The sequence below is a fragment of the Sceloporus occidentalis genome, unplaced genomic scaffold (genome assembly GCF_023333645.1).
Source record: "Sceloporus occidentalis isolate IW3139 unplaced genomic scaffold, rSceOcc1.0.p SCAF_68, whole genome shotgun sequence".
Lineage (NCBI taxonomy): Eukaryota > Metazoa > Chordata > Lepidosauria > Squamata > Phrynosomatidae > Sceloporus > Sceloporus occidentalis.
The window spans coordinates 1,020,495-1,047,516 of NW_028317048.1; the positions used below are offsets into that span (position 1 = coordinate 1,020,495).

Here is a 27,022-nt window from a genome sequence, read left to right on the forward strand (position 1 = left end):
TGCAACGATCCTGACTTCTGGCTTCCTGACCTTGGCTTGCTCATTGGCTATTCTGTACTGGACTCTGGTATCTGTCTATTTGGACTTGCACACGCTGTTCTACCTGATTACAGGTTCTATCATTCGCTGTGCGCGACACATTATTTCCATTTTATTTAGGAGTTGCTTGTAATTCAACCTAAAACAGACTCAATTGTACTCTAAAGTCTAAAAGCTTTAGATTGACATAGAAAATCCTTAAATACGAACAGAAAAGTTCAGTGCACTCACTCGCCCAATGCGAAAAAATAGTGACTAAAATATGGTAATATATATGATTAAGTCTTCTCAGGCAAAATGCGTGAGATTAATATCACCTTCCTCTTGATCTCATTAATTACTTCATGGAAATTTTAAGTGAGACTAAATAAAGATTGTTTTTTTTTACATTACAGGACTTCAGTTATTATTTTATCGCATTGGACGAGTGAGTGCACTGAACTTTTCTGCTTGTATTTGATGATTTTCTATGTTTGGATAGAACAGAGATCTTTATGCTGCTCTATGCATACTCATTAGACAAAGATTGAGATGACTGAGGTCCTGGACGTCCGATCACGGTGTTAGCAAAATTGAAGAATGTAATTTTTATACCATCTTTGATGAACAAGACAAGAGAGGCAGAAAGACCAGCAATGGAATATCGGTGAAAGAGAACGCTGGCTCTGCACAAATCTCTTTCTAATGTATGGAAGGCTAAAGGAAATTGAAATTGCCACTGATGACTTAAAACAGATCCAGACTTTGATGTCTCTTCATAATGAAAACATTGGGAAAGTTGATTATTTGAGCCCCACTTTCTGATTTAAAACCAAGATGTTAATTTATTCCTTATATTTCTCATATCAATCACAATGTTTGTAAGATCGGTAACAGAGGAAATTGAACATGTGAATATAGCCCCTGATACATCCAAACCCTCTGGAGAAGTAAAAACAAACAAAGCATCATCATGATAAGGCCTTTGGGCAAAGAGTAAAGTATTGCAGTGATGAACTCGTACCACTATAAAGACATGGCAAAAGAGATATTTAATCACTGATAAAGATCTTACCTCTAATTATGATTATGGAATGAACAATGAACTGGAATCAACAAAGGTTCTTAGTCTGAGGCTAAATATATGTTGTAAGTAAACAGTGCTGACTCTAGAAACAAAATATAGAGAGGCACACAAGATACCACAGTCAAACTGGGGGGGGCATTAATAATTTTCACCATTAAATCATACCACTGAATATATTCAGTGTTACAGTATAAAGGAAAGTATAAAATATACTTTCTTTCAGCTCTTTTGTGCATAGGGCCAAGAGCAGGAGGCTAGTTCTTACGTTGATTCCAGCTTTAAAATCTTTATAGAAGATTATTTTCTGAAGCTTTTCAGCAAACATGACAATAAGTTACTTTATAGTTACCTCTATAGAAAGTAAGGGTGATGGCCGAGTGATAGGACATAGGACAGGATAGGAGTAGTTCTATTAGTAAGGCTTCACAAGTGAAAGCTGTCACTGAAACCCTATTTCTTGAGAGAATGGGTGTGCCTGTTCCGGCTTGCATTTTCTGTAAAGGAACTAAAATGATCACATAACATAGATAGTCACTAATATCTTCTCTGGGGAGTAAATGGGTGCAATATATGAACTATGTGTTAACCATTCTATCAATTATTCTTTAGGAAAGTAAATTGTAAGAGCTTTATTATCAGTTTTTTTTCCCCAATAACAAAAAGAAAGTTTGGACCCCCCCAAAAGAAAATAGGTCATTTGTTCTCTGAGCCTTACCAACTCTAATCACAGATAAATCATATTTTGATATAAGGTATGTTAAAAAGAAATTGCAAAAAAAATCTATATTAAAGCTCTGAAAATACTATATAATAATACTATAATACTATAATAATAATTTATTGGGAATACTGTTTGGAACTCATATTAATGCATCGTCTTATGAACTCAGATTTGTAAAAATGATTTTCATTTTAAAAAGTTAAATAGACAAATTAATCTTATTGAGAGGTGGCCTAACAGGTATAATGTTTGTTTATGCAAGACTAATTAGATGTAAATATATGTATGGACTGACATTTTGTTATTGATTTATTTATCTCTATGGTGTGTTGTTTATAAATACATTAAAATCCTTAGAGCAGACCTTCATTTGTAGCCAACAAATGCCAACGTGCTTATGTAAGAACCACAGTGCAGATGAGCAGAGACTTTGTGGCAAGCAGGTTTCAGCCTTAAAGGAGAGAACATAAGGATGCTTGGTGGGCAATGGGATGTCTAATGCCAACTAACATCACGCCTTCGATGTGTATAGTTGTAAAAAGGAGCACATCCATATATATATATATATATATATATATATATATATATATATATATACATATATATATATATATATACACATACATATACAAACATATGTACCCATAATTAAAATGATGTTCACTTTTTCTCCCTATGTTCATTCTCTCTTCATCTCTATGTCTCTATCTATGCCATTTTTTCATTCCTTATATCAACCTCCTCTCTCTCCTCTTTATTAATTCTCTCACGTGCATACAGCACTCTCCAACAGCCCCTCCCTGTAACCCCAACACTATCTGGTAGCCCCCAACAATATCTGGCAACTTCCTACATGTACACATTATCTGGTGGCCCTTTGCGCTCTGAGTCCAATACTATTTTCAGCTCCATTCTGAAGGGTCAAGCCCAGTGAGCGTCTGCTGCAGGTACAGCTAGCCTAGCCCTTTATGTATTGTTAAATTGGTGCGATTTCTCTAAAGTCTATTCACTCATTGAGTCATGTATTAAACAGGGCTGGCTGAGCTTCTTGCTGGAGCAACTGTTGCCTGCAATTATTATATGGCCATCACCCCTAAAGTGCTTCATTATCCCCAGTCCAGTCTACATAAATGTATTTAAATCTTTTGTAAAAATAAACATTTTATAACAGATAATAATCTAAAGTAACAGGAGCAAACTGGCTCAGCTTGTACACATTCCAGTATAAATGTTGTATTTGAAGAAGACAGATACAAATTATTTTGGTAAAGTTATGTTTTTTCTTTCTTTTTTCACCACTTTTTGTTTCCTCAGTACTAGTTATAAATATCCTATAATCTTGCAATCAGACTTCATCCAACACAGCTAGTTTTATTTTAAAATCAGTCTCCAAAGCTCCCACCGCCTCACCGATTCCAACTGAGATAAGTTCTCTATAAAGTGGCAAGTGGCGGTATATAGTGGCAACAAAAAGTAAATGAACCTAGTTTTCTGAATTAAGTGTTCACAACTTGTAATCTGATCTACAGCTAAGTCACAAGTATTGATAAACACAATGTGCTTAAAATAATAACACACAAACAATGATAAACTTTCATGTCCTTATTGAAAACATCCATTGCTTGGAGCTCCCCTATCCTTGTAATGCACAGTTTAGAAAACCAGAACCCCCTTGCGGAGATGGGGACCAGGTATGTTATGTAGAATGTGTTGGCATGTCAAGTAACACCACATTAGGACACAAGGTTGAAGTCGCAGGAATAATCTGGGTCTAGCACCATGAAGCACAGGTAATTTAACAAGCCAAATCTGGAGACAAGATCAAGATCACAAGAACAAGCTACGTCAACAAAGGGCGTGAAAAACAGGGTCAGATAGTCAAATATAAATAAGGGCATCAATAAAGTAATGTGTGTATGTGTGTGCATGAAGAGAGACAGGGGGCGGTGGAGGTGGCAGGTTGATGTGAGTGAGAGTGGGGTCTGACACTCCTAGGGATGTGGCTGCAACAATGGGTCTTAGCCATAACAGGGGAGAAATGGACAGAGTAGATGAGACTAGGTGGGATCTGGATGGTGAGTGAGCATGACCAAATATCACTACTTTATTGAAGATACTAACTCAAAGCCCTGAGGAAGCAGTACTTCACCCACAGACTCTTTTGAAGCAAGAGTAAAATAATTTTATTTTTAGTTTAAATTAGACGACCTGGCTATGCTATTGTACATGCAAGATTTGATCTTCAGCAGTCTAAAGTTTAGGACAAAGTTATCTACTGTTTGACAAAGCACATTAAGAATTGTAGAAACACCTGGAGATCCATAGCCCCTTCCTACCTGGGTATAGATACAGTATATTGGAATTACGAAAGCAGGCATACGGTTTGTTCACATCTATTTCAGGAAAATGTGAACTTTCGGGTCATATTTAATCTTGTGTTGGACTAGAAAGTCATTAAAATTCTACTTGAAATGAAGAACAGCACAAGAAAACTGCAAGCAATCATTTTGGGAGATAATAATCTGGCTTAGTAGACAGCTGCTTACCCTGTTCTGTGTCAGTTTTATTTCACTGGTTCTCTGATTGTCATCCCCATCTTTTCCTATCTACCCTACTAATTATTTGCAGGCAAATCAGCTTATTTTGTATGACACACTTCATGCTAATGCCACTTAGTCGAACTAACAAACTTTGTACATTAGATTTAGCGTTGACATTTCCAGATAAATCAACAAGATTAGGGTAATGCGATTCTAGGTGTGAGCAACTAAATAGAAAAAAATGAAAACAGCTGCTTTCCATATTATAAATAACCACTCTTTTTCTTATATTTATTACATTGAATCTGTCCTCAAATTGTGGGCTTAAAATAAACATCTAACTAATTGTTACATTTGTTTTTCCTGGGTTTCCTAATTGAACAGTATTTTATTTGTATTTCATTTGTAATCAATGCTGTATTGAAATAAAACATTTGTTTTTAATATTATTTACATGATTTTATATCTGTTATTATGTTTACTCATCGTGTGTATCTTTGAAAATATATCATAAAATAAATACATTCTGACATGTCTATCTACACTCCTATTGTCTAAAATGAATTGCTATACTTTATTGTGATTTATGTGATGCATAGCTAAAGATTATATATATTTTTGTAGAATTTACTACATATGAGCCTTGAAATGTCTTTCATTGCAAAATTGAATACGGAACAATTGTGTCAAGCCATCCTATCTGGAGCCATACAAGTGATTTAAGACAACTTTGTCAAGATATATTTTTATGGCAAATTTTGACAGGATAGTGATGATAAAAAAGCAATTTAAAGACAAAGTGCGGTGTATAGCTCTGTTTATTAGCACATAACGAAGTACAGTATATTATATCTCTTCTTGAAATGTTCATGAATACATTTTCTCTCTGTTGTGGGGCAGACGTTAAACTGTACTGTGCTATATATTGGAATAATTTTTTTGTGCTGAATCTGGTCCCTTTTAGAGATGGGTGAAATATTCTAAAATGCTTTTGTGGGTTCTGGGCAAAAAAACAATGACAGGCATGAAAGTGGTCTTTTTCTGTCCAACAAGATCACAACTAAAAATTCCAAGAGCCCCCTTTTACGTATTTAATTATGAATATTCATTCATAAGTCAGGTAATTTATTTCATTCATTATGCAGTAAAACTAATGGCAACACATGAAATAATGCAATGTGAAAGGGTTGCCAATTCCCATTGTAGTTCTCCCTGATCACTGTTTTCATATTTTAAACTTGACTGCAATTTTTATTTCCTTGCTTCTATCAACAGCTGCACCACTTCACGATCTGCAGGTTTTTTTTCTTCTTGAACAAGGTCTGGAAAGCTAAACCAACAAATTTTATTTAGCACTAATACTAAATATTCAAATTGTTTACTTAAAATTTGGGAATAAAACTACATAGAAAACCATGGTTTATACTATTCTTTGACAATATATGACACAGAAACAACTTAAATGTAATTATAGGGCTCACCCCATAATATATCACCAAGCCAAATCAGGGCAGAACTATCCAAAAATAATATTGAAGGTTTGATAATGTCTCCATTGTAGGGTGTAGAAAATGTTTTCCCCTTTTGAATAATCTTTCTCACTGTGAAATGATGGACATTAAATTGTTTGGAAATGACCTTATAACCCTTCCCAGATTGATGGGCAGCAACAATTAAGATAATCGCTGATGTCTTTCCGCCTCAGTATTATGTTAACCTGCTAAAACTTCAGTCTTTATAGACATGGTCACATTTGCTGATGATCAATTAATCAAGTGCATTTGAATAGCATCATCTTATTCCCTCTGGAAGCAGTTAGGGTGTTTCACACATGGCTTCTCCATTTTGGCTTTATTTTTGCTGATCTGAGGTTGTATTAATCTAATTTTTAGACCTGTTAACTCCTTCAATCCCAGGGGTTTTTGGTACCTCAAAGCCCGGAGCAATTTTGCCATTTTTGGGGTAGGTCGGTTTAGCGATTATTCTCCTTTCCTGTGAATAGTGTACCCATGTAAACTATATATTGTTTTTTCCCTCTGAATCCTCACAAAATTAGGTAAAGTGATGGAAAATCCCCTCCAAGTTTATCAATTCAGGTGTCCTGATTGCAGAAATACCTAATTTATATAGATTTTCCAGACTTTCCCAGCACCAGGGAGCATACTATAAGGTGTACAATTTTGTATAATTTTTATGCTTATGGCTTAACGGGTTTGGGGGTTGTGAATGGGGGCAGGAGGGTTATACTGGGTAGATGTTTTGCTAGGGCAATGGGAAGTAAGGTTTTTTACTAATTTTTTTTATCTTTTTTTTATATATTTTTGTTAAAAAAATGTTTTACACATAAATGGTTAGAGGTCCTCCTAGGGACCTCCTGAACATGCCAGTGATCTCACAATGACATCACAGCTCACATTATAATTTTTTTTAGTATTATTTATATTATTATTTTAATGATTTATTTAATATTATTTTTTTAATGAATTAACTTTTTTTTTTCTTCAGCTTTTCTGTTACAGGACGGGAGGGGGAGTGAGAGACATGGTTTCTCACTCCCCTCCCCGCGATCCCCCTGCACTGATCACACTGTGATCTCTATGCAGGTCCTCACAGACCTGCATAGAGATCGCAGCGTCTCTGTGCCTCATCGGAGGGCAGGATATCCCCGCAGGGCATATCCTGTCCTCCGATGACCTTCTGGGTTACGTCAGCAGTGACGCAACCCGGAAGGGAATGCCCGATCGCGCGTTTGAAACTGCGCGATCGGGCAGTTAGCAATGTAACAGCTTACCGGCTTTCATGCCGGAAGCTGTTACAGCAGTTCGGACAGCAGAAAGCCGGCAATGCCGGCTTCTGCTGTCAGTGGGGAGTCCAGGCTGTCAAACGACAGCCTGGTCTCCCGTGCAGCGGCAGGGATGTGTCCCTGACGCTGCACGAAGGGCTGGACATATCGGTACGTCCATAAGGGTTTCTTAATAGGCGTTTTTTGGACGTCCCGGTACGTCTATAGGGGATTGAAGGGGTTAAGGAACAAATTATTGTTATCACGTCCTTATATATAAAACCATAGAATTCAAAGAGGGTATACTTTCACACGACTGTATACTCAATTCACAAGCCGAGTCCTTCAAATTTCAATGATATTAAAATTTGCCCTCAATATTATTATATGTAAACTTGGAAATGTGCTGATTCTGCTTGGTAAAGGACTTGAATTAGGGACTTCACAACAGGTTCGTAGTGCTGTCAACTTGTCGAGCTGTGCTGATGATGCATTTTAGCGCAGTTAGCAACCTGCTCCCCTATATTGACCACTCTCAAAGTATTTCTAGCTGCAGCAAAAGTACTGTTACCTGTCTAATTAACTATTTAAATCTGCCTCTGGCTTGTATTTCTTGCTCAATGATACTTGAAACCTGTGCTGTGGTTTGTTGTTTTGGAACTGATTTTGTGCCTCTTTTGCCTGCCCCTGACACTGGATGTTTTGATTCCGCTGCTTGCTCTTCCTTCTTGAACGTGCCTCTGGACCTGGCTCTCTGCCTACTCACACAGCTTGTGTGACGTGTGACCTGTAAAATTGTGATTTGCAAGGGCATGCAACTGGACTCCGCTAGTAGGCTATGTCCTTGTGTGTGATCCGACAACTGGCCACACATGGTTTTATTTGTTATTTTCTAATGTAAAATTTAGAAAACTACATGTTACAAAAAAATGTTGCCTCCCAATTATATATTTTAAAAACTGATGCCCAACCCCTGATTTTCACATTGCAGCTCATATTATTACCTCCCCAAACTTAAGCAATATATGGCCGTACAGTCTTACGGAATACCCAATATTTCTGCCTTAGATATGCGGGGTTTTTTTAAAGGCATTCATTGGGTATGCGCTAAATTCTTGATTTGTTTCATATTACTACCTGATAAAAAACACCCCTGTAAGATAGTAGGTATCACTATTAATGAGATCAAAGTACAATAAAATAGATAAAGTATAATTGAATTGTGTCTTTCTGACAGGAATTCTGCAAAATGCAGAAGTAGGAGAAATATATCAATCGAGAATTTCTGTCAGAGGTTAAGAGACAGTTTGTCGTATTTATCAGGTAAATTTATGGTGGTAATTGTCAGTTCTGTTTACTATTTAACTTTAATAGATACTGTATTAAATGTAAATGCCATTGAAACCATTAGAAAATAAAACATTAGTCATAATTAATGCTATTCAGAGCGCCTGCAACTCCTGAAATATGGAGACATATGGTAAATTAAATCTGTTATCAGCAGTAGCTGATGTTATGAAGCAGTAGGTTTTACATATTTCATTTGCGTAATGTATCCTCGCTTGGAGCATTTCTGCAACGTCTTGAATTCTAGAGCTAAAATGTCAACTGTAAACAAAGCTCAGTAATTTAAATTTTCCAAACCATGCTTCATAAATGTCTTATTGACAAAACATCATAAATAATTCAGGTCTGTCCTGTGTAAGAGAAACGAAGATTTATAGGCTACCTATTGTTAGAAAATGAATTGTGTCTCATACTTGTCTGTACATACTCTCATTGTTGTTTTGTTACACATTGGCAATGTATTTTTTTTTTTATTTTTTAATGCTAGAAAAGGAAATGTTCTAAATCTATAGTCTATTCTTTATCTTATACAACCTAACGTATTATAATACATGGATTTAGCATCTGCTCATAGCTCTTACCACTGTCTCTGGGGAAAAAGTACATTGCTAACATAATGTTAACGTTTTCTTTTCTTACTGATGTGGCAATGAAATAAAGGCTAGGTGGCAAGTCTAGGTGTAATGTACATGCCATCATGTGCAAGGCACTGAAGGTTAGATCATGAGTTGCTTTTGTTTACCCATTCAAAATAAATGGCACTTTAGCACATATATGAAAGAGGAGTGAAACTTGTGCATCATACCATAAACACAGTACAACCACTGCATACAGACCATAATAAATGGCGCCTTCCCCTGGCCAGACAACGGAAGAATTTAGATACAGTGCTCTCCACTAATATTGACACCGACCCTTGGTAATTTGGGGAAAAAAGGCTGTTAAAAGTTGTTTTTATTGTTTAACCTTTTGATCTTTTCTTGACAAAATACCCCAAAATATTCTTATCTCATGGATATCAAACAATTGCAAACACAACTCAGGTTTATCCAAAAAAAAGGAAAAATGTTACATATATATGTGGCAACAATGACTTATAAGTATTAGGTAACACATAGGCCAAATTTCCATCATTCGTCAGAATGGATAAGACCAAGGAATATAGCTGTGACATGCATCAAAAGGTTGTTGAGCTTCACAAAATGGGAAGTGGCTATAAGAAAATGGTAAAAGCACTGAAAATGCCCAGTCAACTAGAAACATTATTAATTAAGCTTTGAAAGGACATGTGTCCATATTGTCTCAATGCACTGTGAAGAGGATGGTTTGAGTGGCCACAAATTCTCCAAGGATCACAGCTGAAGAATTGCAGAAGTTATTTGTGTATTGGGATCAGAAACTCTCCTAAGCTACAGCCTCGAAATTTGAAGGATCTGGAGAGATTCTATATGGAGCAATGTTTTCTTTCCATGTATCCTCCAACCTCATCAGGCATTATAGGGGAAGACTTAGAGCTGTTATCTTGGCAAAGGGAAGCAGCACAAAGTATTCACTAAAAGGGTGCCAATAATTGTGCCACACGTATATTTAAAGGATCAAAATGTTAAACAATAAAGACAATTTGTCACAGTGCCAATATTAGTGGAGGGCACTCTAGGAATAAATCAAACATAAAATGGACAGACACAACTGTAGGAGACTACTGTTGCCAAGATGTAAATACGATCTAAAGAGTTTCCAGAGAGAAAGGAATATATGGGAAAACAAACTATGCTAAAATTGGACATCCTCAATTTGGATTTAAGCCATGATAATGGGAGGGGTGTGGGGGCCAGACTTTAAGCATGTTCTGGACCCCAAGATTTCTGATGGCAGTCCTGACTTCACTTAACCAATAAAGGTATCACCTTTACCAGATTTGCTGTTTTTCCTTTTAAGGTTAACACAATACAATTCAATGCCTTTTACTTGTACTTGTGTGTACAAGATAGCATCCATTCTACTTTACAGAGAACCAAAAAATACAGACATACATTATACAACTCTATCAAGACTGAGCACATAGCCCTTGTAGATACAAAGAGGCACAAGTAAAAAAAAAATGTTAATATAATGGTGATACTCAACTATCGTAAGCATTAAAGTACATATGATGGTTGGAGTGTCCCTTTAATGAATATAGAGAATAACCTTCTTCAGATGTCAACTCAGATAAAGACTAAATAAAAGGTATCACCTGCAACTACAGAGCCAATGAATGTTACCCACTTCTGGCATACTATTACATCCTATAAAATAGAACCTAGATGACCGACGATGTAACAGTACGTCCTATTGTTTTCACACGGTACACGGGAGATCGTTCAAAAGCCTGGGGTCTACTTTGTCAAAAGGAGCTAGTAAATATAAAAAATGTTTCCTGACAACTCTAAGCCCCCGATGGCTGATTACAGGTACTGTGATAAGCAATACAGGGCAATCACTCTGTTATTGGCAGCCTTAGGGATCAAAGAGAAAAGTATCTTTCTTCCTCTCTCTCTCTCATATAATAAAAATAGTTAAAAATATAAAAAATACAAATGAAAAAAAATTGCCAGTAAAAAAAAATATCTAAAAATAAAATAAATGTAAAACATTTAAAACGGTATACATGTGGGATATTATTCTATTGTTTTTTTTTACCAATTTCCACCTTTCATCACTTAGGGAAGTAAAACCTATGGAGTCATGAACGGGTTAGTAAAGTGGAAATTGGCTCAAAAACAATCTCGTATATGTACAAATTAGACTCAATTTACATAATTAGATTTTACATATTTTTCTGTTTTAACTAAACCACTATTTGCTAGAAAAGGGGAAATTGTTTACTTTAAAAAAAATCTATTTAATAATTCCAGTTACTTTGACCAATTAAATCTTGCCTTCAAGAAAGATGCCCGAAGAAGAAATGACGCTTAGTATCTCTGAATCCTGACGATCCAATCAAAGCGCTCGTCCAATAGACACGTTTCTCTCGGCAAGCCGTGTATTGATGACCTGTCTTAGCCGCCTTAACAGAAATGTTGTTCTTTATTCTGAACTAGTGTTAGCAGATTTTATGTCATAATAAGTATGTTGTTTTATAGAGACTACGAGTATTTATTAGTATGTGTTCATTGCATATTTGTATGTGTTTGTATATTTTATTTCGTTCTTTGTGACAGGCATTGTTTACGACAGCCTTTCCGAGCTGTCCTTCTAGCCTCTGGTGACGTAGCGTGCCCGGTGTGACTGTTTCTTCCTGTTATAGGGATTGGGAAGTGGTTCTGTGGAATTGGTACTTAAATCCCGAGAAACAATGTAAGTGTTGTGTCGCTCAAGATAAAGCCATTTAATTTGTTGGGCGTTTGGGAATCAATAATGCAGTCGATGATCCAGGTAGCCTGTTAAGCGATTAAATACTATGGATCTGGTCAGTGAATCTGAACATCAGCATGATGTTAAATTACGTGTCAAAATTGCATGTGTGTATTAACCTATTAAATGCAGTTTTCACACAGTGCTTTTTTTTAATTTTATTTATTAAAAAAAGCGCTATGTGGATCCCGTAAAAGATTACAAGTGTATGTATGTGAATATATAATATATATATATATATATATATATAATGAAATGTAACCATGCACGTTAATAAAACACTGTTAAAGTTTTATTTGTATGCGTACGTCTGTCCCATTTACATGGATTTCATTTTTTTAGTGATGTTAGAAAAATAGACTTCTGACGCCTCTCCCTCTCCCTCAGGAGATCAGGAAGCTTGCTTTAGCTTCTTCACAAGGTCTCCAGTTCCAATCAGTGGGAGATCAAGTTTTAAGAGTAGCAGCCTGTCACATGTATGCTGGCTGGACCTTTAGCCATATCCGCTGTCTCATGTAATTATAATTAAACCTTCATACACACACATATAAAGCACTCAACATATCTATACATAAAGTGTCTCATAGTACTATAAGCTTCTTTATCTCAGGACTATTCATTCTGAAAGTTATTGGTTCAGGTAGGTTTTGTAATGGTACGCTAAATGACCAAAGGTATATGGACACCTGACTATTACTCTATATGAGCTTGTTGGACATTCTGTTTCAAACGAATGAGCGTTAATGTGGAGTTCCCGGGTTAAAACTGCTTCTACTGTCCTGGGAAGGCTTTACACAAGATTTTGGAGCGTGTCTATGGGAATATGTGCCCATTCTGCCAAAGGATCATTAGTGAAGTCAAACACTGATGTTGGTCCAGAAGGCCTGCTGCACCAATGGCATTCCAATTTAACCCCAACTCATCCCTCCATGTCATAATGGACCTTGCTTTGCACTGGGGCACAGTCATGCTGGAATAGAAAAGAACCTCCCAACAAAGTTGGAAGCAGAGCATTGTCCAAAACGTCTGTATGCCATAGTATTAACATTACCTGTCATTGGAGCCAACAGACCCGAACCCTGAAAAAACAGCCCCAGACCATCATACCTCCGCCTCCAAACTTTACAGCAGGGACTATGCATTCCAGTAGGTAGCGTTCTCTTGGCATTGGCATCCTCGGCAGTCCTGGTTCCTACCTGGCTTGTAGCGAAGAGGACATCCTAGGCCACGTTTAACATCATTGAGCTCTTGCATTCAACCCACTCTACATCCAGTGTTTGTCTCTGGAGATGCTGCCTATACTGTACATTTTTTAGGTGTGACTGAAACACCTAAACGTAATTAATGAAGGGTGCCAACATACTTTTTGTTATATTTAAGTACATAATTGCTTCTTTTTCCTCCACACACATCTGATTATATATATGAATTATACTGGCTGACTAATTGATTGACAAACTAAAACCTTAAGCTATAGGTCGTCTTAATTAATTAGGTTTTTTTAAAAACCTGTAACAGCAACAATCCCTTTTGTTACTTTTAGTCCCTGCATTTTTTTTTCTCCCTGTTAAAATGCCTCCTTATTTACCCTTTATGCCAGTACTCAGTGCTGTGAAAGTGGTAGAAGGTACGAATGGATCTTTTGATTGCAATTTCTTACCTTCTGTTGAGATGTGAAGGGTGAGATGATAACACACATCAACCAAGGAGCACTTCAACACTTTCATGACCTTTCATGCCCTAAAGACACAAGATTTTTTTTCTGCAATTTTAACCATATGTTTATTTAACCATAATTCTCTCTTTGTGTTTGGTTTACCCACACAAATTATATATTGTTTTTCAGATCAAGATTTCGGTTTTAGCCTTTCACTCATAATTTTTATTATAAATAAATATAACAAAAACTGGGGAAAATATGAATAAAACATTTAAGCAGCATCTTTTGAGTACAGTAATATGCCAGACATATGGAGGGCCAAAATTCTAACTTACATGAAACAGTTTTATTATTTATAGATTGAAGACATACAAAATTGGGCATTTTTTTCAAGTTTTTTTTATTTTTTATAGATAAAGGTATGCTAACATCACTGGGGACTGATTATTATTTTAATTTTTAGTAGTATTAGATTGAGAGTGAGAACATGTGTTCCTTCTTCTTCTCTGATCTCCAGCTGATCACATTAAGATGGACACTGCAGGACATCAGAAATCCCATTATGTTCTGGGGAGAGGGTCTCTTCTCTAGTGAGCACATCTGGGGGTGGCAGCATTTTTTGCAGGTGATAGGGAATGCTCTTAAGTCCAAGCGCCATTACATGTTTACCCATTGCACAGTGCTGCGGAAAATCATACTGTTATATTAATCCGTTAGCATGGAACCAGCCATGCTATGGAGAATCCAGACTGTTTTCTAAAGGCCTGATCTACTCTCCAATGCAGCAACTACAGGATGTACCGTTATGTTAAATAGGTCATCTTGACAGCTTTTTGGAGATATAATAAAATGTCCATAGGGTCCTTAAAGGTTTAAGGACTGGTTCTAAATAAGATAATTAGATACTGGCAAAAAGACCAGCCAAGCCTCTCCAGCAGCAGTAAACACTATTTTGGCTCTGCATACATGTGCAAATAATGGGGGGAATTTGTTTCATATTTTTGCCTTTGTCATGTAAAGAAATGCACATTATTGGTTTCTCTTGGAAAGAAGTATGGGGTTCCCTAGGTACAGAAGAAGATGTTTATAAGGTTTTCAACTAAAAAGGTGTGGCAGAACTGGCCTGGGCTCCTGCATTTGTGTTTCAATCCACAGAACCTAGGCATGTGCGAAATGCACTGGGAGCATGTAAACGCGAGGTCTCAGCACCAGTGCAGCTGCTAAGTGAACATTGCTTGCATTGGCCAGAGTCTGTCTCTAAAGAAACGTTTATCACAGCAGTCCATCAGATGTTGAGAAATTATTTTACAGCTAAGCAGGAGCAATGATTTAAATTGTAGGGTGTTGGATGGCTTTCCATTAAGCCCCTTGGTATGATCTCTCTACCCTAAACCAAATTAAGAGTGTATAAATATTCTCTCCAGCTGACTTCTCTCTGTACATTGTGCTATAGTTTTAATTTTCCATATTTTAATAGATATTTTTAATAGATATAATAGTTTTTCAGGTCGACATTTATGTTTTCTTTTCTCGTTCCTTTAGAAAGCTTACGCCAATGCAACACAAGCATCATATTTTCGTCTTTTTTATCATAGGTCAAAGGTAACATTCAAAATTACACTAACTTCAGACCCCCGGCTTCCATTCAAAGTGTAAGTCCTTTTTCCATGTAAGAATATTTGAAATGGTTTTATTTTGATACTTTTTATAGATTTACTTCAGAATCAATAAACAAAATATACGAGTATTATGTGTTTCATTGATCGCTTTTAGATATTTTTCATAAAAATGCCACTAACTGCAGATTGAATTTGATGAGGTTTCAGAATTTTCTATTTGGTGTAACGTTTCTGTCAAGTAGAAGCAAGAGTACATCGTCATAATAAGTTTAATTAATAGGTCAATGTTTTATCATTTGCTTTATACAAAATCCACTAGCTGAAAAAATCAAACTATAAATATTTTTTAACATTCGATGTATGCTTTTTAATGTCTTTATATATGTATTTATATATAAACACATACTGTAGTTTGTGTCCTTGTCAACATTGTAACATTTTGTATTACTTATTCTTATTTGTGTTTTTAAATGTGGTTTTGCTTGTCTGTGTTTAGATTAAGTGTTCCTGAAAATACACCCTTCACAGCAGTGTTAAAGTTTGCTGCAGAAGAAGTAAGTAGTCATTCCCATAAAACATTATTATTTTAGTAGCCTGGAAAGCGACTCTACTCTTTTTTTTTTTTTTTTTTAAGCAGAAGATGTTTTATTATTTAAAGTAGGCAGGGTGGATGTGCTGAATGGGTTATTACCTAACGTCAGATTGTATGTTGAGATATTATTTAAAGCTTCTGCAAAAGGGCGGAGCCTCTGTGCATACCCTCTCATCCTCAAAGGGGATAGGCTGTCTTTGTGGGGTGCACCGAAGCCCTGCCGTTTTGCAGAAGTACTCCAAGAGGCCAGACTATTGCAGATAGATTAGCGGAAAAAAGACAAGCATTCCTTCACCTCTCTTTCTCCATAAATCCATCTGCATTATTCTGGTTTCTTGGAGTACTTCTGCAAAAGGGGCAAAGCCATGGGGACAGCTTCTCCCCTCCAATCACTCCGGGAGACCTGGTTAACGGAACTGATAATAGGGAGAAGCGGACGATGAAAGAAGAACAAGAGGAGGCAAGAGAAGAAGTGAAGCTTCGGAAAAGGAGACAGGGACATGGATGCAGTTGGTGGAGAAGGTGAGGAGACACTGAGGGTGAGTGATATGAAAGCCTTTTGAATTTCATCCATTCTCAAAGGGCAGAAAACAAAATTTGTTATTTGAGAACAAATGGACCAAAAACGAAACCAAAAAATTGTTTTTGGTCCACATGTACAAGTCTAACAGTAACTGTGAACACATCATCTGTGTTTAAAAGCCACTTAAGCCACAGATCATCATAAAACACTCAAAGTCTACACAGCAGTAGTTACATTTAGGGCTGAAACAACTAATCGATAAAATCAATAATAATCGAAAATGAAAATCGTTGTCAATGATTTTCATTATCGATTAGTCGAATCGATTTTTATAGAAGCCTCAGCGTAAGTGAAGGTGAGTAACGGAGGCTGTCTGTGCACATCGTGCAGACCCCCACCGGCTGACAGAGAATCGAGGTCTCCTGCAGAGGATCATCCTCTCTGTCAGCTGGTGGGGGTCTGCATCGCACAGACAGCCTCCATTACTCACCTTCACTTACGCTGAGGCTTCTATGAAGCTGCATCGAAAGTGCCTGTCAGCAACGGAGGTTCACAAAACACCAGGGAGTTGGGAGAAAGGCAAAGTGGTGTATGGGAGGGGGGAGGAGTCTGGCTCCTCCCCCTCCCATACGCCACTCTGCCTCTCTACCCGGCTCCCTGGTGTCTTGTGAACCTCCGTTGCTGACAGGAGGCAGAGTGGAGTATGGGAGGGGGGAGGAGGCAGAGTGGAGTATGGGAGGGGGGAGGAGGCAGAGTGGTGTATGGGAGGGGGAGGAGCCAGAGTGGTGTATGGGAGGGGGGAGCAAGCAGAGTGGTGTATGGGAGGGGGGAGGAGGCAGAGTGGAGTATGGGAGGGGGGAGGAGGCAGAGTGGTGTATGGGAGGGGGAGGAGCCAGAGTGGTGTATGGGAGGGGGGAGCAAGCAAAGTGGTGTATGGGAGGGGGAGGAGCAAGAGTGGTGTATGGGTGGGGGGAGCAAGCAAAGTGGTGTATGGGAGGGGGAGGGCAAGCAAAGTGGTGTATGGGAGGGGGAGGAGCCAGAGTGGTGTATGGGAGGGGGAGGAGGCAGAGTGGAGTATGGGAGGGGGGAGGAGGCAGAGTGGTGTATGGGAGGGGGGAGGAGGCAGAGTGGTGTATTGGTGAGTTATACTGGTGTATGGGGGGTATAATGAATTTCAGGGTAGCAGAGTGGTGTATGGGGGTATAATGAATTTCAGGGAGGCAGAATGGCATATCTGGGGCAGTTAGAGTGGTGTATAGGGGGAGGTAGAGTGGTGTATGGGGGGTAAAATGAATTTCAGAGTGGCATATCTGGGGAGGCAGAGTGGTGAATCAGGGTGTATAATTAATTTCAGGGTGGTGCAGGGCATTTATGGGGGGCCGGAGTGGCATATCAGGGTGCACAGTGGCATATAGGGAGGTATAAGGCATAAATGGGGGCGAGTGGCATATTGGAAGTTATAAGGGATATAGGGGGTATAAGGCATATCGATATTAGGCATATCAGGGGGGCATAAGACATATCTGGGGGTAAAAGGTATATCAGGGGGCTCAGTTGCATATCACTGGCATATAAGGAGTATAAGGCATATCGGGGGCACAGTGGCATATCAGGGGGCACAGTGGAATCTCTGGCATATAAGAGGTATAAGGCATATATGGGGCCAGAGTGGCAAGCTGGGGGTCAGATGTGCATAACTGGGGGCAGTTTGGTAAATAAAAGAAAATATAAACAAGGCTTTTTTCTCAGTTTTTATTAAATATGAAAAATAGTTAACATATGAATTCATATTCACTAATAACTTAATTACTAACTAATTACTAATAATTAAAACCTAGTTTGAGAAACACTGTGTTTGGGTTCTTGTAGCTTTTATTATGTCAGTAAAATAAGAAGGTGAATAGAGAGAGAGAGGCCATTGCAATAGAGATGAAAGTGTAAATTGTATGTTTTTTATTACATTATTTTAAATTAAAAAAAATTGCATTTTTTATCCGATTAATCGAAAAAATAATCGGCCAACTAATCGATTATTAAAATAATCGTTAGTTGCAGCACTAGTTACATTTAGGAAGCCTTCACAGCATCCTATTACAAAACTCAGTAATTTTCTAGTCACTTTTATTTTGTAATTTATGGCTTTTATTTAAGTATTCTCTGCTTCTTGAAAAGGGAGTTTATATAAAAAAGGCTTTCAAACATTCTCCATGACCTGTGTTTTATATAAACCCTGGATTAATAGAAGTACTGCTTTAGAAAAAGCACATTGTTTTTTCCTTTTGTTCTTGTGTATTGGATCTGAGGTAGTGCTCCGTGCCTAAAGCATGAAGCAACAATGTGATATTAATGAATCCCACTCAAAGGCAGCAAATGTGAAATGACCAGCCAAGTGTGCAGGAATGAATTGTCTGCCAGCATCTCTCCGCTAGCTATCCCCAAGCAGGCCAGCGATTTAATAAATGTTCCAAGGCTATTGCCATGACAAAGTGATTAGCAATCTTCTTGACAGCTCCTCTTTTCAAAAAGCAGGAACCACAAGAGTCAACAACGGACATGCATCAACAAAGATCACTGCGTTAATCAGAAAAATGTATATTTTACCCTGAAAAATAGGGCTGTTTGTAGCTAGCTTTTATTATTTGCCTTTTACAGAGAAAATAATGTTGAAAACATGGTTGCTTTTATTTCTGATGAAGATGTAACTCTGCAGGATGACCCATAGTAGAGCAAGTTATAGTGTTCCACAAACTCTACCTATGCAATCATGCTTTAGGTATTGTATGTGTGAATTGTTCTCTTGAACAGTGTAGAACCTTAAGAATTTATAACCGGAAATCTAAATATATGATATGTATGTAGCTCGAGAATGTTTGTCCAGTAGTGTAAATTGAAGGGGAAAAAAAGTATTGCTTTTGACTTGAGAAAGGGAGGTTTATACTCCCGAAAGCTGGTTAGTCCAATAAAAACGTATTATTTTATGTTGCAAAATTAATATGTATGTATATATTCGACTTGTGCATTCCGATTTCGTATAAATTGCTAATTTACAGATTTTTGGTAAATTCGGCGATTCATACAAAAAGCCACCAAAACGAGGCCTGACCCCTCCAAGAATCAGATGAAAACAAAGCAAAAAGCTCAGAATTTGTCCAAAATGTGTGGGTCCGCATTCACTCTCTCTCATGCTCTCTAAATGTTTCCCTACCTTCTCTGCTGTCCACTTCTGTGTCCACTTCTTATATCTTTTGTCTTCTCTTCTCTCTTCAATCTTCTATCTATCGCTTGAAGTGACATCCTCTACCGATCCTCCAATCCCGGGCAAAGGACGTCAATTTGTCCTAACTTGAATTTGGGGCAATATGGCGGAGCTTGCAGTGACGGTTTGGACACTCGGCAGTACTTGGAATGTTGCTTAGTTTTTAGACTTTGTAACTCTTAGTTTTTGGTTACAAAAGCCTGACTACGTATGAACATTTTGCTTTTCTGATGATGATCTGCTTTACTCTGCATCTCCTGGACAGCAGTGCACATGTTCACCACTAGCTAGCTCCCACGCTCACTCAAAAGGCCCCCTAGGTTTAATGAGACCCCCATGCAAACTGCAGTGTTTTCCACGCAAGCGAACTTGGGTCTGAACAGTTCCCCACACACAGTGCTCACCCGAGCCAGCTCTTGAGTTGATTGGATGTGAATATATCATGTGCAGGGAGATGTGATCAGCTGGAGTGTCCCTTTAACACTCATTATTACGATTGAGAAGAGGTTCCTGTTCTTTTGGGCCTACACAGAAGCGTAGTATTTGACTGCAGAAAAGAACATTTGACCCATATAGTCTGCCTATTTTTCCTGATGTAAACTCTTAGACCTCAATCAGTCCTTGGTTTCATCGTTGATATATGAAAGAGAAAGTGAGTTGTTACTGTAAAGATGTTTCCAATGATTCCAAACTGAAAAATGTGAATTGTAATCACACAAATACAGTTGTGTACGAATCTTTGCATCACTTAAAACGTATTTACAGCCATTAATCTGTGTATATTTTTTTCTAGTTTAAAGTACCTGCAGCAACTAGCGCTATAATAACAAATGGTAAGTCTGTTCCTTGTGCTTATTAGGTTATGTACTGTTTTGGTAGCTATTACATTACAATGTGACTGAGTAAATGTTGTTAAGTTGTTAAGCATAATTAACCCCTTGATGACAAATGACGCTCTGTCAAAAATACAGTCAGTTAGTGACAATTCACGTGCCAGGACTGTCATAACTTTAACCAGGTGTAGAAAGCTATCTATGGTCGCTTTCTTCACCCAAACAGTGTTGCTGTAATGCCTTGATTTTCAGATCGGCATTATATGACACTATATGGCGGCGAACGCCCGTTTTAGTAGAGCTTAGGTGGCGATTTTGTTTTTGTTTTAGTAAAGTATATGATACAATCAAAATAATGACATCTGAAGAAAGCCCATCTTGTCCTGAAAAAAAAACCAATAACACGAGCACCGTAGAAATGTTAAAACAGCCATTCTCATGAAGGGTACAAAAAATAAAATCAGTCACAAAGGGGTTAATGCAATTAAGAAGCACTAATATTTCAAAAGCATTATTTTGATTGAGTCCATTACTCTTAGTCCAGCAATAGCCAGAAAGCTACCTATTTGCTGCTTGTGACCTAAACCTTTTTTTATACTTAACATGTTATAGCTTCTATCTATTATTGAAGGTAAAATTGCACAAAACATTCATTCAACTCTCTATCATGTCAAGCAAATTAGCCTCTGCAGATGTTATGATATTCTTTTCTCTGGGTTTTATTCTAATAAAACACATACTGGTTTAACAAGTATTTCCAGTTTCTATGGCAATAGCCTATCAATGCATGATTTTGTTCCCCATAACATATTCATGGGCAGTATAGCGTTCCAAGAATGATGAATGCATATTTGAATATGCGGGAATATTTAAGTACTTACTAACTACTTTGATATGCATTCTATTACATGGAAGAAGAACACAAAAATGCTTATCTTTTTAAAAATAATCCCAGGGGATATATGGTTGTGTCCCCTCTACTCTCCGTCTTTCACCAGTTTTGGCTGCTTGAATCAATGGCCCAAAAACAAAAAGTGTAGTAATGCAATTACCTTTGTTATAATTCAGTTACAACCATTTCAACTGAATTTAAATGTTTTATATTACCTAAATTAATACACTAATTTTTATTTTCACACGTTTAATTTTTACATTTTTTATTTTATTAATCCTACAGATGGGATAGGTTTAAATCCAGCACAGACAGCTGGTAAGTAATACATGATAACTTCCATTCAAAGTCTAAGTATTATGAGAATGTTGTACATTATTCTTAGGTAATGACCAGTAGCAATTTTTAATTCGTAGAAAACCATTTGGTTAATTACATATCAATATGTAAACTATTTTTTATCATGGCAATTCCATTTAATAAATTATGCATATATGTAGAATGTTTTATTGCTATAACAACAATATAATTGTATAATACTATTTTAGTTTATACTAGATGAGAAATTAGATAATTTATAATTCATCCTGATGGATTTTTTTCAGTGTTATTAAATATTTAGTCTCAGCACCAGGGTGCAACTAAGCAAAAACCAGAGAATAATTGCATGCAGCATATTAAAACTAAGACATAATTTTGCCAAGAATGAATCAATTAATCTAGCTTTCTTGCTGTGTAATTAATAAACCTGTCATAGACTTGTATGATGAACATTCACAGTATTAAAATGCCACCGTAATTCAATTACAATCTCAGTAATTGAATTTACAAAGTATCAGATACCTTTTAAGACCTATATTCCAACACTGAAGAGAAATTATTATTTAGGGTTATACATGTGCAGATAACCCTTTTATGTGAAGTATAGAAATAGCATGTGAAATCTCTATGTATAGTTTACAACAATTTTGAAAGCCAATAAATATTAATGGGGTACTTCCAGGCCCGGACTGGGACAAAAAATAGGCCCGGGCATTTAAGCCTGAGCAGCCCATATTTATTTATTTATTTATTTATTGTTAAAGCCCACCCTTCATGTACCATCTTTGCATTTAATGATTCACACAAATCATTAACACATTCATTAATGCAGTCTCACAAATCATTCACACAATTCATCCTCACATGAATTCATTAATTGTCATACGCATTCACACAATTCATCCACACATTTATTCATTCATTCTCATACGCATTCACACTACCTCCTCTCTTCATCTTATCTGCCCCTTTTCACTATGTAACCCCCTTCCCCACTTCTCAATATGTACCACCTCTATCTATCCCCTCTCCCCCTTTCTCACTATCTAACCCCCCTCTGCCTCTTCTCACTGCACCCCCCTCCCTCACCCTACTTACCTTGTTGCCGGAACAAGCAGCAACTGCGACCGCACCTGTGGCAGGGGAGGATTGATTTAGGGGCTGATGGAGCTGCAGCTCCAGGCCCCCACCTTAAAATAAGCCCATTCAGGACCGGACTGACTGGTCCTCTATGGCCGCATTAACGCAATCCACACATATATATATATATACACCAATCCACACATATATACACCAATCCACACATATATATATATACACCAATCCACACATATACACCAATCCACACATATACACCAATCCACACACATACACCAATCCACACATATACACTAATCCACACATATATACCAATCCACACATATACCAATCCACACATATACCAATCCACACACATATATACCAATCCACACACATATATACCAATCCACACATATATATACCAATCCACACGTATATATACACCAATCCACACATATACACCAATCCACACACATATACACCAATCCACACACATATACACCAATCCACACATATATACTAATCCACACACATACCAATCCACACATATACCAATCCACACATATACCAATCCACACATATACTAATCCACACACACATATACCAATCCACACATATACCAATCCACACATATATACAAATCCACACATATATACCAATCCACACATATATACTAAGCCACACATATACCAATCCACTCTCACTGAATGTTTTCCTACCTTTCCTTTTTTTCTCCTTACAGCTCCTTTTCCTCCTCTTCTTCAGTTCTTCTGTCTTCTCTGTCTTCTTCCGGGTCAGAGGGCACGAACAGCGGTGGGCGCGGCTTCAGTGTTGTGCGCCGGGATCTGACAACAAATCCCGGCGCACAGCAGCTGTTGCCGCGCGGATCACAAGGGAGCGGTATCGGAGGTCTTTAGCAGACCTCCGGCTCCCTTGAGTGATTTTAAGCCGGGTTGAACCCGGCTTAAAATCACTCAAGGGAACCGGAGGTCTGTTAAAGACCTCCGATACCGCTCCCTTGCGAGCCTGCTCCTCCAGCGGCGGACATTACTGTCCGTCTCTGGAGGGGTGCCGGGTGCCGCAAGTTGGCACCCCCTGATGAGCGGCACCCGGTGCGGACCGCCCCCCGCCGCCGCCCCCTGGAGTGTGGCGCCCTGTGCGGTCGCACACCCCAAAGGCCGGCCCTGCTCTAAGGGGTCTGCGGCCGCACAGGGTTTAAATTAAAACATCGGGTTTTTGCGGCGGTTAATGCGGCCGTAGGTAGGGTAGGGGCCTGGAGCTGCAGCCTTGCCAATGGCGGCCCGGCCCACCGGGCAAATGCCCGGTGTGCCCGATGGCCAGTCCGGGCCTGGGTACTTCCACCAAATTGTTTTATTACTAGATCAGATTAACAATAGGTTTTCAAAAATCTTGTGCTGTTTTTTGTTACTTTAAAACAGTTGTGTTTTTTGCGTAATATAATGTTTTGGACAGACGCAAATTAGCCATTTGTATGTGTTTTCTTAACTCCCAATCTGCTTAACAAACATCCTGACTTCTTATACTGCCTGTGGCAAACAATAGAATGACTCTGTCTTAATTACACAACCTGACATTCTGACATTTTTTATGTTTTCGCAACTTAAGAAATTTAAATGGAACTTGTTTTAAGCCACCTTTTGAAAATATGAAAATGAAATGCGAACCAAAGTTGCCTTTAGAGTATGTTAATTTAGTTTTCCTGTAACCAAATTTATTAAAACTATATAATAGCCTCTGCTTTCTATTTGAAAAGCAATATTTAGCGAAAGCGAGAGATCCAACTTTAAATTGGTGACAAAGTATAATTGCTATCTATATTGCTACTTCAAATTATAGAGACATTTCTTAAATATGTTTTATATGTTGTAAGAATAGGCAATATTTATTTTAATAATGACAATCAACCACTTCTACGTGCAGAGACCTAATAACAGCGATTGCAGGTGTTGGATTTTTGACTGCATGAAGAACCTGTTTAACCAAACATCATTATGTGTTTGTGATTTTTCTTCTGCTAATTAGAAGAATGGTATCAAAACTTGCAGTGCAAACCCGTGTGTTAATCAAATGCTTTTTTTTCTCTCCAACAGGTAATGTTTTTCTTAAACATGGTTCAGAACTTAGACTCATTCCAAGAGACCGAGTGGGCAGCTGCTAATGTTTCCTTAGTGTCTGCTTTATGAAATGTGGAAACCTGCTTTAAAGGAAATATTTATTATGGGACTAAAACATGGTCAAGAGTATAGTTTTTAAGTTAACGTCCAGGATTTGTTAATGCAGCCTCTTTAATTTCAACCTATTAAAGATTTGTATAATTTACAATTATATCTGTGTCTAAAATTTTGGACAGGTTCAAAGCTAAACACAGCTATTTTCAGTCCCTTTTAATTGCATGTACTTGGTGTGCCTTAGTGCAGATAAGATATACCTTAACTTATATCACTCCCACAATGGCTTATAACCACTTTAGATTTTCATCCTGCAACATTGATATTCTTTCCCACTCTGTACATATAGGCTAATTGCTAAATTAAATCATCTTAATATGCAACCTAAAAAGTACTCTTGTGGTACTTTGTGTGATCATCCTAATGAGAAAAATGTATATAGCTGTATAAGCCCAAAAGAAGACTTGGTCACATATGCTTCTGAGTTAAGGAGGTGTCTTCTTTAAATGTTATCTCCCTTCATGAACCTCTGAGGTTCTGAAAGCTTGTGTGACTGCATCTTTTTCTATGTTGGGCCATAGTCTTTAACTTAAGCCTCTATCCTTGTCAACAAAAGCATTATTCACTCAAGAAGAAAATAAACACTTGTGTTCAGCCAATTTCACATACAAATAGCCAACAAGACATCTTGACCAGTTTTGTTCAGTAAAGACTCTTCACATCAAAGCAGAACATTTTTGGTAGACCTTTAATTTTTTAATCATATTAAAGTAGCCTAACAGAATAAATTGAGCAATTACTAATTCTTAGAAGAAACTATGTCCACAGTGACATTTAAAAAGACAGTTGTCAAGCAGTCTGTTTCTGGTCTTTGCCGGAGTTAATGTGTATATGTAAATCAAATTGTCCAAAAGAGCTGCTGCAATAATGCATTCTTTGTAATATAAGATGCCGTTCAAGCCTTTCCCATTACAATAAATACACAAATATAAATGTTTTTAACCTCTGGGCTACATTTTTTACTCATTAAATGGGTATTTGATTATACATTGGTATCTTAATTATTCTTAGTTTAAAGGGTATTTAGATATTGCCAGAATGAACCTATTAATCTGATTTTGGATTACTTCCATTGGTTTTCTCTATCACAAAAAGATGTAAAATTTCAAGAGTAGATGCATATTGGAGGTCTAGAACTTGAGGATGGTAGACTAGACCTGCTGGTAAAGCCTCTCGGCAGAAGAGGTAGGGGCTAAATACAGTAAGGAAATTTAGGCATAAAGCTAGCCAGAATTTAAGATGAGACTAAGACCGAATAAAGGGCTGACTCTTTACATCAGGAAAAATCATCAAACTAGATGGTTAAGTCGTTCGCAACCCTTAGGATGTACTGGTACAGCCTTAAAAGCTGTGTCAAGTTGCACCCCACTAAACTTCAATGGTGTTCCTGAAATCCCACTGTCACAAGTGCCACTTGCAAGATGGCAGCACCCAATAAAAAATAAGCAAGTTGCAAAGAGAGTCTCTCTAGACCCCTGCAGGTTGAATACAGGTACTACATCCAACCATGCAAGTCAATGGAGCCCAGGGGAACCATCCGGTTCCAACAAAATGTAAAAAAAAAAATAAAAAAATATATATATATAAAATTAAAAAAATACTGACAAATGCTGGTAGTTGAATTAGTGCGTGGAAAGAGTTAAAATACTGCAATTTGAAATACCCTCGGGTGTCTAGTTTTCATGGAGTAAATTGAATTGCAAATAGGCTGAAAACCCATGCATAGTATCATTGTACTGAGGAGATGTTGCTAAACACATACTGTGGTGTTGCTTGACAGTGACATATACCAGGAGCTATAAATTTATACCTGAAATACAATTTGTGTGGAAAACAAATTACCACAAACTTTCACAAAGGCTAGTGGTAGAGCTAGTGCATACTAACATACTAGCATTTAAAAATAACCTAGGGTATCTAGTTTTCAAAAATATATGGCTTGATGGGGGTAAATTGAAGTGACCAGCTTCAAAGATGTCCCAAATAGGACATGGGGACAGGATTACCAGATTTAGCAGGTTTTTTCATTAGCTTTTGCTGATGAGTAAAAGATTTTTAAACAAAAGTGACAAAAAGAGCTTTTTTATATTTTTCACCATATTGTAT

At 37.5% G+C, this 27,022-nt stretch overlaps 1 protein-coding gene across 1 annotated transcript; it reads left to right on the forward strand.

The window, feature by feature from the left end:
* Positions 1 to 11,789: 11,789 nt before the first annotated feature.
* On the forward strand, positions 11,790 to 24,846 carry UFM1 (ubiquitin fold modifier 1). Its single transcript, XM_089494021.1, has 6 exons — positions 11,790 to 11,834; positions 15,147 to 15,203; positions 15,667 to 15,724; positions 20,335 to 20,374; positions 21,552 to 21,584; positions 24,779 to 24,846. Coding segments are annotated over exons 1-6 (258 nt in total). The 5' UTR covers positions 11,790 to 11,832.
* The last annotated feature ends 2,176 nt before the right edge of the window (positions 24,847 to 27,022 follow it).

Excerpts from the sequence above, each read along its gene's own strand:
- UFM1 (XM_089494021.1), top strand. Across the intron at positions 15,204-15,666 it reads CCCCGGCTTCCATTCAAAGT|ATTAAGTGTTCCTGAAAATA; the intron begins GTAAGTCCTTTT and ends GTCTGTGTTTAG. Across the intron at positions 20,375-21,551 it reads TAGCGCTATAATAACAAATG|ATGGGATAGGTTTAAATCCA; the intron begins GTAAGTCTGTTC and ends TTAATCCTACAG.